We start from the raw sequence: 16,946 nt of genomic DNA, 5'->3' as shown, positions 1-16,946 counted from the left end.
AATTAGGGTGGCATTTTTCTGCCAAACGTCCTTTGGTCGGCGAGCCCGTAACGATGTCTTAATCCGGGAATCGGCCCTGAGCGATAGTCTGTTGTTTTTCTTTTGCTAGCCTCTAACTTAATCCCCTTTCCAAAATTTCTCTATGAACTTACTTAATATTTTAATCTCTAGCCTCTCACATACCATCTCTTATGACTAATCCTTTTCTGTCTTATTTAGTTAAATTTTCTCTTTTATATCATATTACAACATTAATATATTCTTTCCTTTTTTTGTTAGTTAGTTCAACAAACACCTTTATATTTTATATATTTTATTGGATGCAAGAATATTTCTTTTTCTTTTAAATAATTCATCTATTATCTTTTATGCAGGGTTTTTAATTTATTTATTCTTCATGTTACACCATGATAGTTGAGAATTCTACATTCTTAAGATATCAGGTGTAACACTATAGAGAGAGAGAGAGAGAGAGCTTTGCTCAACGTGCATGCTGAAGCAAAAATTTAGGAAAACTTAAGCAATTAGGGTGGAAACAGGTGAGTTTGTGTGAAGGCACCCATGAGTCAAGTGAGTGTGAAAATGACAAAGTACAGAATCTAGTCTCTCAAGCAAAAATATTGAATAGGGTAGTCAATTCATGAAGTAAAGGTGGGGGGGAGGGCCTAAAGGGATGCTGCAATTTCTGTATACTAATGCCAGAAGTATCAGGAACAAGAGGGAGAAGTTTTTGTCATTGGTTAATGCAATCTCTGTGAGACAATCACAATTGTCCATGCCCACGCTTGGATTTGAACCTGCAGCCTTTTGGCTGGAGTGCGGATGTGCTGACCACTCTGCAGACCAGGCCGGCTAACTTATATCTTATTACTTCCTTTACAACTAGAGTACTATTGTTTTTATTATTATTTGATATAGGTGGCAGTTAAGATAAAAAGTCAAATGGCTAGTTTTCTGGCACCTTAATATAGAAAATAAGGGGATAAACATCCTTTGTTGTTTTATAGCCAGTAAGCGAAAAACTAAAGATCGATAACTACGATCTATAAGTTTCATGCCGAAAAACTATCGGCCAAGGCAATTCGAAGTAAAGGTGGAGCAAGCTCCCTCACTATTCTTGATATTTTCTCATAATGTAAAACACAGCTCCTAATACTGTCGTTACATTATGAGGAGAGGTCACTACCTAGACCGGTTTCAACCTTTTTTGAGGTCTCATCAGTGAGTAGGTAGACCTGGAAGATATCAAAGCTTAGTGAAAAGAACTTGCATACCTTCACTATACGAATGCCATAAAGGTGTAATTATATTTTAGTTAAGATAAAAAGCCAAATGGCTAGTTTTCTAGCAATTTAATATAGAAAATAAGGGGATAAACATCCTTTGTTGTTTTATAGCCAATAAGCGAAAGTAAAGATCGATAATTACGATCTATAAGTTTCATGCCGAAAAACTATCGGCGAAGGCAATTCGAAGTAAAGGTGGAGCAAGCTCCCTCACTATTCTTGATATTTTCTCATAATGTAAAACACAGCTCCTAATACTGTCATTACATTATGAGGAGAGGTCACTACCCAGACCGGTTTCAACCTTTTTTGAGGTCTCATCAGTGAGTAGGTAGACCTGGAAGATATCAAAGCTTAGTGAAAAGAACTTACATACCTTCACTATACGAATGCCATAAAGGTGTAATTATATTTTTAATTATAATTAAAAAGCCATTTGGCTTTTTATCTTAACTAAAATATAATTACACCTTTATGGCATTCGTATAGGAAGGTATGCAAGTTCTTTTCACTAAGCTTTGATATCTTCCAGGTCTACCTACTCACTGATGAGACCTCAAAAAAGGTTGAAACCGGTCTAGGTAGTGACCTCTCCTCATAATGTAATGACAGTATTAGAAGCTGTGTTTTACATTATGAGAAAATATCAAGAATAGTGAGGGAGCTTGCTCCACCTTTACTTCGAATTGCCTTCGCCGATAGTTTTTCGGCATGAAACTTATAGATTGTAGTTATCGATCTTTAATTTCGCTCTGGCTATAAAACAACAAAGGATGTTTATCCCCTTATTTTCTATAGGTGGCACCTGTTAATAAGTTACTTTAAACTTGTGCTCCTGCATTTTATCATAATTGCAAGTGTTTTTTGTGCAAAATAAGCAGTAAACAGAAAACTAACAGAGGGTATTAAGGAGCCGATTTTACTTCAGCACAACTCATAAGTACCCATAGTCCATTAAATCAGCTATTTTTTACAACTAAAAAACAGCCATGTGAAAGCGCTATGCCTACCATGCAAAGTAAAGATGGCGGCAACAAAGGCCAACAATGGAAGATTACCTCGAGTCCCATCAGTGTAGCGTTGCTGATCACCAACAAACCGAATGACATTACAAAGTACTGCAGCTGTGAAACTGAAGTTAAAGAAAGGAAAAAAGGTATATTGTGCGATTTCTGTTGCAACTGGCTACATACCTCCTGCACGAAAATAAATGAATCAGCGCACAAGCTTTTTACCGATCTTAACCAGCCCTACTTTTGTATGATGTGCCTCCCTCCCTTCCATAAAAAGCTACTAAACCTGAGCAAAAGAGTTGAAAACCTTGAACAACAGTTTAATACTATGATCGATACTTTCTCCTCCAAAATCGGAAAGTTGGAAACTAAGTTTGAGATACTCAACGACCAGCGTGATCACAAATGCACCCGTGCCTGCTAACAAACTTCACGAACTAATCGCCTCAACAGTACATGAGTTGCTTGAGGCTGAAAATAGGAGGCTTAATGCCGTTTTCCTGAACTTTCTGACGGAAAATGGTAAACCCTTAAAAGAAGACATTGGCAAACTATCAGTAGATTGCAATTTTGATCCCAGAAATATAGTCAAATGCATTCGTTTTGGACCCATAAACAGACGAAAGGATGGAACAAACTTTTCACGTCTTGTGAAAGTGACCGACGACACACCAACAAACACATTCAAATTTATAACGGTGATAAACAACAAGCTAGAGGACACTTGTCTCCAGTCATGCGTACGTGCTCGACCTGATGTAACCTTTGCCCAGAGAGAACAAAGACACCAACTCTAAAGACAACTAGAAGAAAGACGCCAACTCCAAAGACAACTAGAAGAAAAACGCCAAAATGGAGACAACAGTTGGATGATAGACTACAAACAAACCAAACTAGTGCTAAAACCAATCGCGCCACTAGTAGCCACCAAGGACACCAGTATGCAGGCACTGCATAGGAAACATGAAAGACCCTTGCGGTCAAATCCATGCCTCACAGAACCTTGCATATCCATTTCACCAACATCCGTGGCCTCGATTCCAACCTTAAAAGCGTCCACTACCATCTGCAGTCCACCAAACCCCATCTACTCTTTTTAACAGAAACTCAAATCTCACCTTCCCCCAGCACTATTCATCTCAACCTTCCTAACTATACAATATTTAATTCCTTTCAACCCAAGGGTGGCATCTGTGCATATATCTGCTCTGACATACCCTGCCGGGGAGCACCTAACCTAGAATCGCCCAACTTTGACCTTCTTTGGCTGAAGATATCCCTCCCCAACTCAGTCAAATTCATCTGCTGTCTCTATCGCTCTCCTAATACCACCAATCACTCTGAGCGCTTTCATTTCCTCTCCTTAAAAGTGTATTTTTTCCAGTCCCACTCTCCTAACAGTGAAATCATCCTCCTGGGTGATTTTAACGTCCATAACACCAATTGGCTTTCCTCTTCCAGTTATACAGATCCCGCAGGCAGAGATGCTGAAACATTTGCCATCATTAACAACCTTGTACAAATTGTTCAAAAACCAACCAGAATACCAGGTAACCTGAACCACTCCCCAAATACCCTAGATCTCTTCCTTACTAATGACCCCTCCAAATATGCAGTGAATGTAATGAACCCTCTGGGTAATTCTGACCACAACCTAGTGCTCATTTGCTCCCCCATGCAACAACGCTTACACAGTCACTCCCACACAAGAGTCGTTTGGCACTATAACAGTGCCAAATGGGGCAGTCTCTGCGACTACTATGCTTCACTCCCAAGGTTGGACCATTGTTTCTGGTCTTCCAGTCCAAACATATGCACCGAATGTATCACCAAAGTAATCCTCACTGACATGAAAACATATATTCTCCACGCTACTCAGAACTGCCGTCCCCTAACTAAACCCTCGTTCCTCAAAAGATGTGCTAAGGCTGTACAAATGAAAAATCAGGCATACCACAACTGGCTCAAATAAAGAACCCCCATCCTCCTTCAATGCCTATACTGAAGCCCGAAAGAGATGCAAGAAAATTATCAATGCTTCTAAAGCAGGAAGCTTGCAGCCTGTCCAAATGGCAGCCATGCCTTTTGGTCTCTTGCCAAGGCAATTGGCCGTAACTTTTGCCCTACATTATTCCCACCTCTATCACACCCAGATGGCTCAATTGCAACATCACCTATAGAAAAAGCTAACCTCCTGGCTTCACACTTTGCCTCCAATCACACATAACTGACAATGGCAAATGCCCTCCAGTCATTCCAACTGCCCAACATACAATGTCTCCTGTATCTTTTTGCCAAAAAGATATCATAAACCTGCTGTCTAAATTAGACACACACAAAAAAAGTCTCCTGCCCCTGACAGCATTCCTCCAATTGTCCTGAAGGTCTGTGCACCAGAACTGACTCCTATCCTATGCCATCTGTATACACACTCACTTACTCCACTGCTATATATCCCAAAGCCTGGAAACTGGCCTATATTCAACCCATTCCTAAAAAGGATGACAAATCACTGCCATCTAACTACTATCCCATCTCACTCACTTCAGTCCTATCTGAAATGATGGAGAAAACCATCAACTCTCAACTGCTAATCTACCTTGAAGTTACCTGGCTATTAAGCAACTGCCAGTACGGATTCCGTTGAAGCCGATCAACAGGAGATCTACTCTCATACATCACCCATCACTGGACAAATGCCATGGAGAAATTCGGCGAATCCCAAATAGTTGCACTTGATATCTCTAAAGCCTTTGACTGAGTTTGGCACGAAGGCTTACTAAACAAACTCCCATCATTTGGACTGTCTCAGGACTTCTGCAGATGGATTGCCAGCTCCCTATCCTCTCACCATCCAACTAATTCTAGGGTCCCACAAGGTTCAGTTCTCTCACCGACCATCTTCCTTCTATATATCAATGGCCTACTTCCGTTGACCTCTAACCCAATACACAGTTTTGCAGATGACTGTACATTACACTCCTCCCTTTCATTTGACAAACCCTACTCTTCACAACTCACTTCAACCCACAGAACATCAACCACCACTGCCCTTAATTCTGACCTCTAAGCCATCCTCCAATGGGAGCTCAGATAACCTCATCAACTTCAACGCTGGTAAAACCCAGTAAAACCCAGTTCTGTCTTATTTCTCACAATAAAGAACCATTTTCCCCCATCATTGTTTTTGATAACATTCCAATTCGCAGACAAGATGAGATTTCTCTTCTTGGAATTACCCTAACATCAAGCTTCTCCTGGCATAAACACATCACATCCATTGCATCCTCAGCTTCCAAAAAACTAGATTTTCTCTTTCGCTCAAGACGCTACTTCACCTCTAAACAGCTGCTAACATTATACAAATCACAAATTTTCCCAGCTATCGAATACTGCTCTCACATTTGGAGTGGGGCTCCAAAAAGCTCCCTCAAAATGCTTTACTCAATACAGAGGAGAGCAATTAGACTGATAAATGACCCATCTCTTACCAACTCGCTCTCCTCACTTTCACATAGACGCTTGGTCTCTGCAATTTGTATATTCTATGAATATTTCTATGGGAAATGTTCACCTGAAACAGCATCAATAATTCCCCCATTCTGTACTAAGTCCATTGGAACACGTACAGATGCCGCCCAACATACTTTCACAGTACACCTTGAAACCCACAGAACAAGTTTCTTTTCCTCCTCCTTCATCCCTGCTACCGTGGTGCTGTGGAACAGTCTTCCCCACCTGACATATTTCCCAAGGAATACAACATACAGGCTTTTAAATCAAATGTAAACAAGTTTCTCTTTTCCCAACCCACCACCCATATACAGTACTAACGTACTATAGGTTGACCGGCCAACCTCTCATATATGGGCCCAACATGAAAAAAAAAAAAAAACTTTGCCAGAAGTTATAGGCATTAGTGAGGCTTGGCTAACAGCAGATAATGTTACAGGGATAGAATATGAAGGGTTTAGTTTTTTCAGAGAAGAGATAGAGAAGATATGATGGGAGTGGGAGGGGGGGGGTAAAGCTGATGATAATGGATGAATTGCATGCCAAAAAGAATAGGAGATAGGTGGGAGATTGGCTGTTCGTTTGAAGCAGTCTGGTGTGAGATTAAGGCCAATAAGACAAAATATGCATTTGGTTGTTGCTATAGGCCAGGAAGATTCATAGATGATCTGGAAGACTTGTATTGCCAAATTAGTACAATTAGTACATGTTAAGTGATTATTATGGAGGACTTCAACTATGGAGATATAGACTGGAAGGAAGAAAGAAAGATCACATGGCAGGAAGGAAATGGAATTTATACACATACTGAGAGATAATTACCTGAGGCAGCATGTGATGGAGGAGACTAGGGGTGTGAGAGTATTGGACCTGGTCATAGAATCGGAAGAGCCATTCATAACCAAGGTGACCACATTGCCTCTGATTGGTGAAAGTGACCATGCGATCTTGACTTGGGAGATTGTAAAACAGGAGGAATATTCTGTCAAGAAGGGGTATATGTGGAATTACAAGGCAGGTGATTACTACAAGCTTAGGAAGCAACTTAAATCTGTATCATGGTATAAAACATTGCAGTGTAAGGATGTTGATAGTGCATAGGGAAATAGTTAAGGGTCATCTGGTGGAAGCAATATTAAATTGTATACATAAGGTAAGGAGGGTTAGTTGATCAGGTAGGAATTAAATGGATGAGTAATATCATTAAGCATGAGCTTGAGAAGAAGAAAATGCTGTGGAAGGTATATACAGAAAAATCTGATACAGTAACCCCCCGAGTTACGTAAATAATGCTTTCCATAAACTTTTACATAACTTGAATTTTACGTAAGTCAAATTTGTAAATTGCGTAAGTGTAATTTCCTAAGAAACTGCAATATTTAATATTATTATATGTATGTATATATACAGATATGTACAGTATATTATTTACATAGTATTATTTTATAAATGAAACATCATGCAGCAGTATTTACTTGGATATAAACTATAAAAGTATGAAAATATATAAAAGAATATAAAAACAAATTGAAATAACACTTTTCAAATAAAAAAATGTCTTGTGACAGCTAATTTAGCTCTGTAGTGGGAGAGTCGGCGCTGGTGGTGGATGGTTGTGAAGATAAATGCTGTTCTCTGGCAACTTCTACCCCCTCTTGATGTTGAAGGCTGAGCGTAGTCAGGGTCGTCTGAGTTGTCATCTTGACGTTGTTGTGAGCGGCATCTCAACATGTCTAGAGTAGATTGTGTGGTCACACACTTTTTGTCATCGTAGATGGCCTTGTAGCTAGACATATTGGAATGGATACGGCGGCTAACATTCTCAAACTGCTTGGTGTTCGGATCCATCGATTCTATTGCTAGCGCCATGTCTGTCAGGTTAAAAGCCTCAGCTAGTCCCTTTGTTGTAAATTTCTTAACGTCTGGAGTTGGCGATTCAATTGGCATAGTATTTTCTTCGGAATTTCGGAATGCCTCCAAGGTCGTCATTAGTAAGCTCTTCATCGTGACTCAAAAGAAGCTCTTCAATGTCAACGTTATCCACTTCCAGCTCTAATTGCTCTGCCAGTTGCACACACATCTCTGTCGCTTGCTGTAATTCTTGTGTCAACTCAACAACCATATTAGTCATTGTCTGCTCTCCTTCCTTTAAACTATTTGCACCATTTCTGGACAGAGTTTCTTCCACGCAGCATTCATTGTTGCCCGCTTGACTTCATCCTATGCCACTCCGATGTTTTTGATAGCGTTAAGGATATCATAATTCTTCCAGAAATCACGTAAAGTAATGCCCTCACCACTATCAATGGCCTTGATTGCTTGGGAAAACATATGCTGCAGATAGTAGACTTTGAAAGTCGCAATCTGCCTTGATCCATAGGTTGCAACAGTGCAGTGGTTCTAGGAGGCAGGTAAACAACTTTTACGTCAGAATGAAAGTCATCCAACTCTTTTGGATGGCTGGGGGCATTGTCCAGGAGGAGATGCACTTTAAATGGGATTCCTTTCTTGGCACAATATTCTTTCACCTGGGGAATGAAGTGGTTATTGAACCAGTCTACGAACAGCACGCATGTAACCCAAGCCTTGGTATTGAATTTCCAGATTACGGGCAGCCTACTCGGGTCAATGTTCTTAAAGGCCCGCAGTCTCTGGGAATAGTACACTGTAAGTGGTTTAAGTTTCAAGTCCCCTGAAGTGTTGCTGCCAATCATAACAGTGATCCAATCTTTTGCAGCCTTGAATCCAGGCATATATTTTTCCTCTTTTTACAATAAATGTCCGTGTTGGCATCCTCTTCCAAAACAGAGCCCTTTAGTCAACATTAAATATTTGCTCAGGCAAATATTCCCCCTCCTCAATTATTTCTGCCAGAAGTTCGGGAAATTTACTTGCCGCATCTGTATCTGCACTTGCTGCCTCACCCTGACTTTGATGTTGTGTAGATTTGTATGCTTCTTGAATCGTTCGAACCATCCAGCACTAGCTTTAAATGCACTCTCCGTGTCTGTGATGCTGGCCTTCTCTTGTAAATCTTTATGTAAAGATCTAGCCTTCTCCTGGATAATCAAAAAGCTCAACGGTATCCACTTCTGTGTCAGATCCTTGATCCAGTGAGACAACAATTTCTCCATCTCTGAAAACACAATCATTACCTTTTTGGTAATGATTGTGCCCTTCAATGTTACCGCACCTTTCATGCTTCCAACAATGTGAACTTTATCCTTCACTATCGTATTCACTGTCGAAATAAGTCGATTTATATCCTGAGCTATTGTTGATATAATTTTCCTGTCTTCATACATATGAATTGTTTTCAACTTTTCTTCTAAAGTAATTGCAGACCTTTGTTTTTTAGATTTATTACCAGGCATGGACTACTGAAGGGTCGGGGAAAGGAGGAATTGTTTACGGAGTCCTTATTTCTAATTGGTAGGTTTCGGTTTGAATGTTATGGCTTTTGCGCACTTGCCCTCTGCTGCTCTCGTCGTTTACCGGTAACCTGTCACTGCCTGTTACTATTCGTTACATTTGCTGTGAATGCCAAGTCTAGCTAACATTATGTTGTTGCATATTGCAATGGATGTCAAAGATGCAAAAGCCGCAAACATGTTCATACGCACTAGTAGTTGTAATTTTCAAGATTTATTACGTAAGTTGCATATCACGTAAGCGGGAGCTACCGTACATATCTGTACCAAATAGATGGTTTAGATGAAAAAACGTCAAGAACATGTTGTTTAAAATGTTTCATAAAGTAATGAACTAAAGTTGGAGAAATGGGAGACCTCATAGCTGTTCTCTATCTGCATGTATAATTTGTTCTGAAAATTGAAGTATCCTGAATTAATGACAAAGTCAAATAAATTTACAATATCAAATCAAAACTTACTAGATTTGTTGGTTGTAAGGATAATACTGAAATTTTATTCTTAAAATCTATTGAATTTTTTATGAAAGAAGCAGAGTTTCCTGTAAATGCAGATAGGTATCTTGAGCATTTATAAGTTAGACATCCTATTCAGTTCACTGTAAGTCTTAATGGGACAATTTCTTTATGTGGTTGGCTGAGTGGTTAGCATATCCACTCTCCAGCCAAAAGGCTGCAGGTTTGAATCCTGCCATGGGCATGGATCTTTATGTTTGTCTGCGAAAATTCTAGTGGTGATGGGTGGTGGTGGACAGTAGATAGCGTTGGTGTAGATGATGCAGTTGGTGGATGATGGGTGGGTGAGGTTGAGTAGGTGCCCTTCCCTTGATGAGTCTTTGGACTCCCTGGAGGTGTCAAATAATAATAATAATAATTTAGAAAGGCCATAAAGGCTTGGAGGAATAGCATGGTGAACTTTTAGGTATTTTATTGTTTCCTTTATCTCAGGAATGACTTCGTCTAAGAGACTCTTGAGTTTATTGATTCATGATTGAGTTGGGTCATTATCAATGCTTCTATGTAGTGTGATCTTGAACTAGAAGATTAAGCTTTCTAAAGTAATCATTCTTATCATGAATGACAGCTGTGCAACCTTTGCTGGCCTTAGTAATTATGTTATTACTTCTCAGAGAAGATAAGGCTTGAAATATCTTTTTAGACAGGTTGCTTTGAGGAGATATTGATTTGAATAAAATATATGCTGATTGAAATTTAATTTTACTAGCTACCTTATATGAATCATTATGAAGGCTTATATCTATATTATATGTAAAGACGGATAAGATGTCTAAGAGAGTAGCTCCAAACCGCAATCATGGAATGGTGTTTGGAGCTACACATAATCTAATCCTTTCAATAATACTAATATTTCATCATTAGATAAAGGAAAGCCTGAAATAAAATAATGACAGTTTTTGAGGAGTCAGTCTGATTATTAACTGGCATATTTTTCTTTCTATCTAGCAGAGTCTGGGTGTGTGTGTGGGGGGGGGGGGGGGGAATTGGATAGGAGTAAGCTTTTTGTGTGGAGAGTTGTGGCTGTTTGGAATGCATTGCCTGGAAGTGTGAGTGTGGAAACCGTGAATGCATTCACCTTCTCTTTCTGCATTCTAACAGCAAGCATCTAATATTATTAATTTTTGCGCTAGGGAAACAAGATTTTGTAGTACTTCCATGAAATACTCCCCTCATCATAAAATCATAAGAAGTTATCTGCTTATGTTCTTTCACTCGTTTATTCTTACAATCTTCTTTTTTTTTGCTTCGGACCTCTTGCTTTTTTCTGTTCCCAGTTTGACTAATTTCTTGCTGTTTCTGTTGCTTTTCAACCTCCCTCTTTGTTCTGTGAAGGACTACATGAACATGTGTTATTTCTTTATTCAGGTCTTCTAGATTCTCTGAACTTCTGCCACTGCACTTTGTGTTATCACATACTCTCTACTCTACTATCATGTAATTTGTTTTCTTTGCACTCACTCTCAAAACATTTATTACACACTAGCTCACCAGTTTCGCTCTCCTTCCAGAAAATTTTCAACTTTCATGATTGAATGTGTCTCACAAATTCTACACTGGACAAAATCATGGAAATTTAACTCATCTAAAGAAATATATAGACTAAATAACTCAGTCTATCTCACATACTTATAAAACAAATAAATACAATAAATTAACTAGGTATTATTAGCAAAAATTTGAAGAAAAAAAAAATTATTTGTTTTTCTGCAGCATTACAAGTCAACAACATTCAATGCAAATTGAATTTGTCAAATATAATATACTTTGTAATTTAACAATAAACTTTCTACTTCTCATGATAGAGTTATAAGTGAGGATGCTATATTTTTTTTTTTCTTTTGCAGTATGTAGTTTGCTAGTCCATGTATTAAACCGCACTTGTGAAACCTTATTTTCAAACTATAAACTATGTTTATGCTTATGAAAAAACTGTGACATAATATATGTTTTATGATTTCAATTTTTATGGCATTTTATGATTTTGATTCTTTTTTTTTTTCTATGTAACTACCTGTTTTCTCAAGTTCTATTCTGTTATATTTTCTCCTTCTTTCCATGAAAGTAAAAAATATGCTTCCCCCCCCCCCCTCCTTCTCCACAGTGATTTAGATATGCTTACTTCAAGAGTGCATTGTGTCGCTTCTGGATCATGGTTCAGTTGTTTTCATAATAGTCCTTCTGCTGGAAAAATATGCCAAATTTTAAGCTACAGAGAAGCAAATACACTTTTTTGGAAAGCAGTTCCTTTAATTAATAGTGCTGATTTCATATGGAAAAGATCAAAGTCCTCATCTTCTGCTGTCACTGAGTCAAAAGATAACCAAAATCAAGTTACATTAGGAGAAAAAGGTGAGTAAATGTAGTTTGTGAAATATTTTTGGAATGACAAATATTGACTAGGTGCATGAAAAGTTTCAAATTTTTTCATATTTCAAATGTTTTTATTTTATTTGATTTAAAATTTTAGTTTTTACTACTGATGTGAAGAATTTTAAAAACTAGAAACAGGAACCTGATTAAGCACATATATATATATAAGTATGAGCTTGATATACATGCTTCACTACAGTATTTAATTACTAAAAATCCAGTTTGAATCCAAACTCTCCTTTGATTGCAATGAACAATTTAAATTTAGCACAACTACTCCATGTCAGGCACCTGTAATTATTAAAAGTCATGGTTCCATCGAATGACATGACCAACACCACATTCATGTTCAGGTTGAAATTCCCTTTAATTTGATATATTATATTTTTAGACATTTGTACATAGAAATCAAAATTTATAGATGTTTGTTATTTAAAAGCAATCAAATTATAATACTTCTGGGTATATAACATTTTTTGTTTTTTGAATTGGTTTTGTGATATAATAGGATAGTACCTATGCTTCAAGAATGAATATGGTATCATTAAAACTCTAACCAAATAGAACCTATAATATTTTTTCCAGTGGAACCTCTCTTTCAACTGAACTCAATGATTTACAGAATACCTTCCTATCCAATGGCCACAGGGATTACAGAATTTAAAAAATAGTCAGTTTCTCCTCAGAAGGATTTCAGTGTTTCATTCAGTATATCATTTTCTGTTGCAATTGTAAAAAATAGCCAGGTCATTAAGAAAGTATAACCTCTACAGAGCTTTTAAGCCCCATCGGAAACATGCTACCCTTATCCATTCTACCAAAGATCAGCTCCCTTCTCTCTCAGTGCCTGGAGTATATAAAGTATCCTGTTCCTGCAAGTTGGCTTATTTCAGACAGATGGGCAGAATCACAGCTATAGTCAATCTGGCCTTGCAGACAATGTATTGGACACAACTCACAGGATCTTCTGGAAGAAAACTGCCATGCTCCACCATAGTAATTTTAAAAAGGAAAGACTATTTTTGGAATCTGCAGCAGCAGCAGCACTCAGAAACCAACCTAATCTTAACAAATACAGATGCTTAAAACTTCCCAAAATTTGGAAAGCAATAATTGTTAGAGGCCCCAGTTTACATCCTAGGCCTCCTACAAATGCCCATAGAGGGCACACCACCTAGATAGGACTTGAAAGTCACCCCTGTAACACATGGGTGACTTTCAAGTCACCCATGTGTTACAGGTGTTATTTGTACTTCCTGAAGATGTCTCATTGACTGAGACAAAATATTGGATATTGGAAGCATTAAAATTTATTTTTAATCCTTTCCTAGTGCTGTCAATACCCCATTAAACTTCCAACACAAAGACTCTTATTATAGCAAACACCATTATAATAAATACACTACCAGAAAGTTCAGACCAAAGTCCAATAGACACATACTGCTCTGTTAAACAGGAAATTCATTATAACAAACTATCCACTATGATAATAATAAATTTAGTTTAATCCTTTATCCCAGTGAGAGTAAACAAAGTTTCCTGAAAATATCTTCAGGACTGAATATAGTTTTGTACTATCTTACCTGGATAAGTAGTACAACACCAGGCAACTCGGAGCAAAAGGTGGAGCAAGCTACCAACACTCCTATCCCAGTATCCCCCATCATGCAAAACACATCTCCTTGTGGATATGTATACTGTTATGCATTAAGGGATTGGCCACTACCCAGACTAGATCTCCTCTGGGCCTGGCTCCCACTGAAGAGACCTCAATAAAGGTCGAAACTAGTCTGGGTAGTGGCCAATCCCTTAATGCATAACAGTATACATATCCACAAGGAGATGTGTTTTGCATTATGGGAGATGCTGGGATAGGAGTGTTGGTAGCTTGCTCCATCTTGCTCTGAGTTGCCTGGTGTTGTACTACTTACCCAGGTAAGATAGTACAACACTATATTCAGTCCTGAAGATATTTTCAGGCACAAACTTTGTTTGCTCTCACTGGGATAAAGGATTAAACTAAATTTATTATAGTCTAACCAAGTGAAAGATAAACTTTCAATATCTTTCTCTTAATCCAGAGTAATTTAATAAAAAAAAAAGGTGGCAAACCTTTTGGCAACTCCTATAGGTGGTAAAGATGACCTTGCTACTGCTTCTGCATGGTATCTCCAACTCTGGGCCTGGCTCCCACTGAAGAGACCTCAATAAAGGTCGAAACTAGTCTGGGTAGTGGCCAATCCCTTAATGCATAACAGTATACATATCCACAAGGAGATGTGTTATGCATTATGGGAGATACTGGGATTGAAGTGTTGGTGGAGCAAAGGTGGAGCTTGCTTCACCTTTGCTCCGAGTTGCCTGGTGTTGTACTACTTACCCAGGTAAGATAGTACAACACTATATTCAGTCCTGAAGATATTTTCAGGCGCAAACTTTGTTTGCCCTCACTGGGATAAAGGATTAAACTAAATTTATTATAGTCTAACCTAGTAAAAAATAAACTTTCAATATCTACTATGATGATCTTTTTCTATGGTTCCTGAGGTTTTCTGTGGTGGGTGTCAAGTGAAAAGGACAAAGCAAAGAAAAGTATAGGTTGTTAATTTAGAAGTCACAGCCCATGCATTCCTTATGTGGAGATCTCTGCCTAGTTAAGTTTATGTTTTATGTTGATTACTATTTTTTCTACTCCATTTAAAAAGCATTTTTAAGCTATAGAAAAAGTGACTACTAGCAAATAATTCCGGTATGTTATGGTTAATATATGATATATGCTAAATGGTAGGGATAGATATCATGATTAGTGTTCTTGCACATTTTGTGCTGATTTTATCTGTTTATTTTTAAAGTGAAGAAGACTACTAAAGATGCAGGTTACCTTGGAGTTGTATTAGCAGGAATTGGAGTAACTGGTGAGTTTTGTCGTATATTGGCAGTTCTTATAACAAAATAGCATTTGGACAATTGATGTAAACATTTTTAACTGCTTATTGTCGATAAAAATTTAATCTGCCCACAATGCTAATATTCTGTGATTGCTTTGGTTTTTCAATGAAATTCAAATGTTTTGATAATAAAATTACTCATATGCATTATATTCTAAGCTGACCCATCCTGGAGTATACAGAATTCAGTGCACCTGTAATTTGCCCTATATAGGTGAAACAGGACACTCAATTATTATCCAAAAAAAGAAATATAAACGGCACATTAAATTTAATAACTATGGTAAATCTGGCCTTTCTGATTATCCTCTGAATATTGTACATAGAATTGACTGGAAAAGCACCTGTTGTTTACATTACACCAAATGTGGTATGAATGTAAATTTAAGGAGTTCTGTGAAATTCTTATCAACACCTTAATTTTAACAATAATGATGGGGTCTAAAAATCCCGAAAATATGGAAGGCACATATTCTACCCACATAACCATTCCGTCTAAGAGTTAATTATAAATAGGACTGTAAGCAATCCAGGATCTTAACTCTAATATAACAATTCTCATGTTTTAATTAGGACACTACTTTTGCTGTAATAAAACTATCTACATGAATTTGTTCTCTGGTGTTGATATAAATAGAATATAGCTTTGATGTAGTGTTTTTTTTTTTTTTTTCACTAGAGGTTAGGCCAGTAGAATAACTGTTGATGAAATCATTCTCTTTGGCATATTGTTTGAAATGTAATATAGCTTGTCTCTCTGTATGTGTGTATATATATATATATATATGTGTGTGTGTGTGTGTACTCCAGATAACTTTAATATGAAGTTCGAAATGTCGGGAAATCAAAGTAATTATTTCTAACACTGTTGTAGGGTCCGTAATTGGTCTGAAATGAATGCTGATCACTGTGTAACACTAATGGAAAGGATTCTAAGCGGAGATATTTATTCAAAGGGACAAAAGTCATTAAAATGTCATTCACATTCATGCAGAAGTGAAAATATAGGGGAAAAAAAAAACAAACTGAGTTTCTTTGTATTGGTCATTACTTTCCTTTTCAAAAGCATCCATTTATTCTAATTTCATTTTTTATTTTAGCTTCTTCTTTCAGGATGTAGGCTATAAGCCTTTTATGGCATCTAAAGGATTATACTTTTGTTCTCTTTCTAGGTCTTTAGAAATCTTTTTCCCCCCTTCAGGTTTGTATTTTATTACTTTCTGGGTAGTCTTTCTTCTTCTTCTTCTTCCATTCGTTGTACTCATTCTCTTTTTTTTTTTTTTTTTGTGTGTGTGTCTGGTTCTTTTTATTTTATCATCATTGTAGATATCTATGATTCTTTTCTTATTTCATATTCTCTTCATTCTTGTACATCCTTTAAGTGCTCAAAGTAGTTTCATTTCAGCTGTTTGTATTCTATTTTCATCTTTTTTTCTCTTTCTATCCTATCCAGCTTTGTAAACCATATTATATCATTGGTATTGCCATGATTTTATACAATTTTAATTGCATTTACTTTCTTGTTTTGCATTTTGTTATTCATCTTATGGCACTACAGATTGCTTGAAAGCCATCTAGTTTATTATTTACATCAAATGTTATATCACATCCTAAATATTGAAAATGTGTTAATTGTTCCAGATTTTGGTTTTCAGTTACTATTTTAGTTTGTATGGGATATTTATTGCAGAATGCCATGGTTTTAGTTTTCTTTAATGAAATTTGTACATTGTATTCATTACTTAATTTGTAAATGGTATTAAGGTCTGATTTTTGTATGATTACTTGATCATCTGCAAAATGCATTGTGTTTACAGTTGCATGTGAATTCATGTTTATTCCTACATTTACTATAGATTTCTACTTC

At 37.2% G+C, this 16,946-nt stretch overlaps 1 protein-coding gene across 3 annotated transcripts in view; it reads left to right on the top strand.

Moving 5' to 3' along the window:
* The window catches only part of LOC150103237 (mitochondrial import inner membrane translocase subunit Tim21), a 102,634-nt gene that overhangs the window by 13,154 nt on the left and 72,534 nt on the right, over positions 1–16,946 (top strand). For all 3 annotated transcript variants that reach the window (XM_090397887.1, XM_090397888.1, XM_090397886.1), the window contains exons 2-3: positions 11,863–12,110; positions 14,984–15,046. In XM_090397887.1, the coding sequence (XP_090254013.1) occupies positions 11,873–12,110; positions 14,984–15,046 (301 nt within the window). In that variant the 5' untranslated portion in view covers positions 11,863–11,872. The remainder of the gene's footprint in view (positions 1–11,862; positions 12,111–14,983; positions 15,047–16,946) is intronic.

Source organism: Typopeltis vanoorti, chromosome 9 (assembly GCF_054136105.1).
Source record: "Typopeltis vanoorti isolate ZY-2024b chromosome 9, IOZ_Tvanoo_1.0, whole genome shotgun sequence".
Taxonomy (NCBI): domain Eukaryota; kingdom Metazoa; phylum Arthropoda; class Arachnida; order Uropygi; family Thelyphonidae; genus Typopeltis; species Typopeltis vanoorti.
The sequence above is the reverse complement of the archived record's forward strand: the minus strand, read 5'-3'. Positions and strand labels throughout refer to the sequence as shown.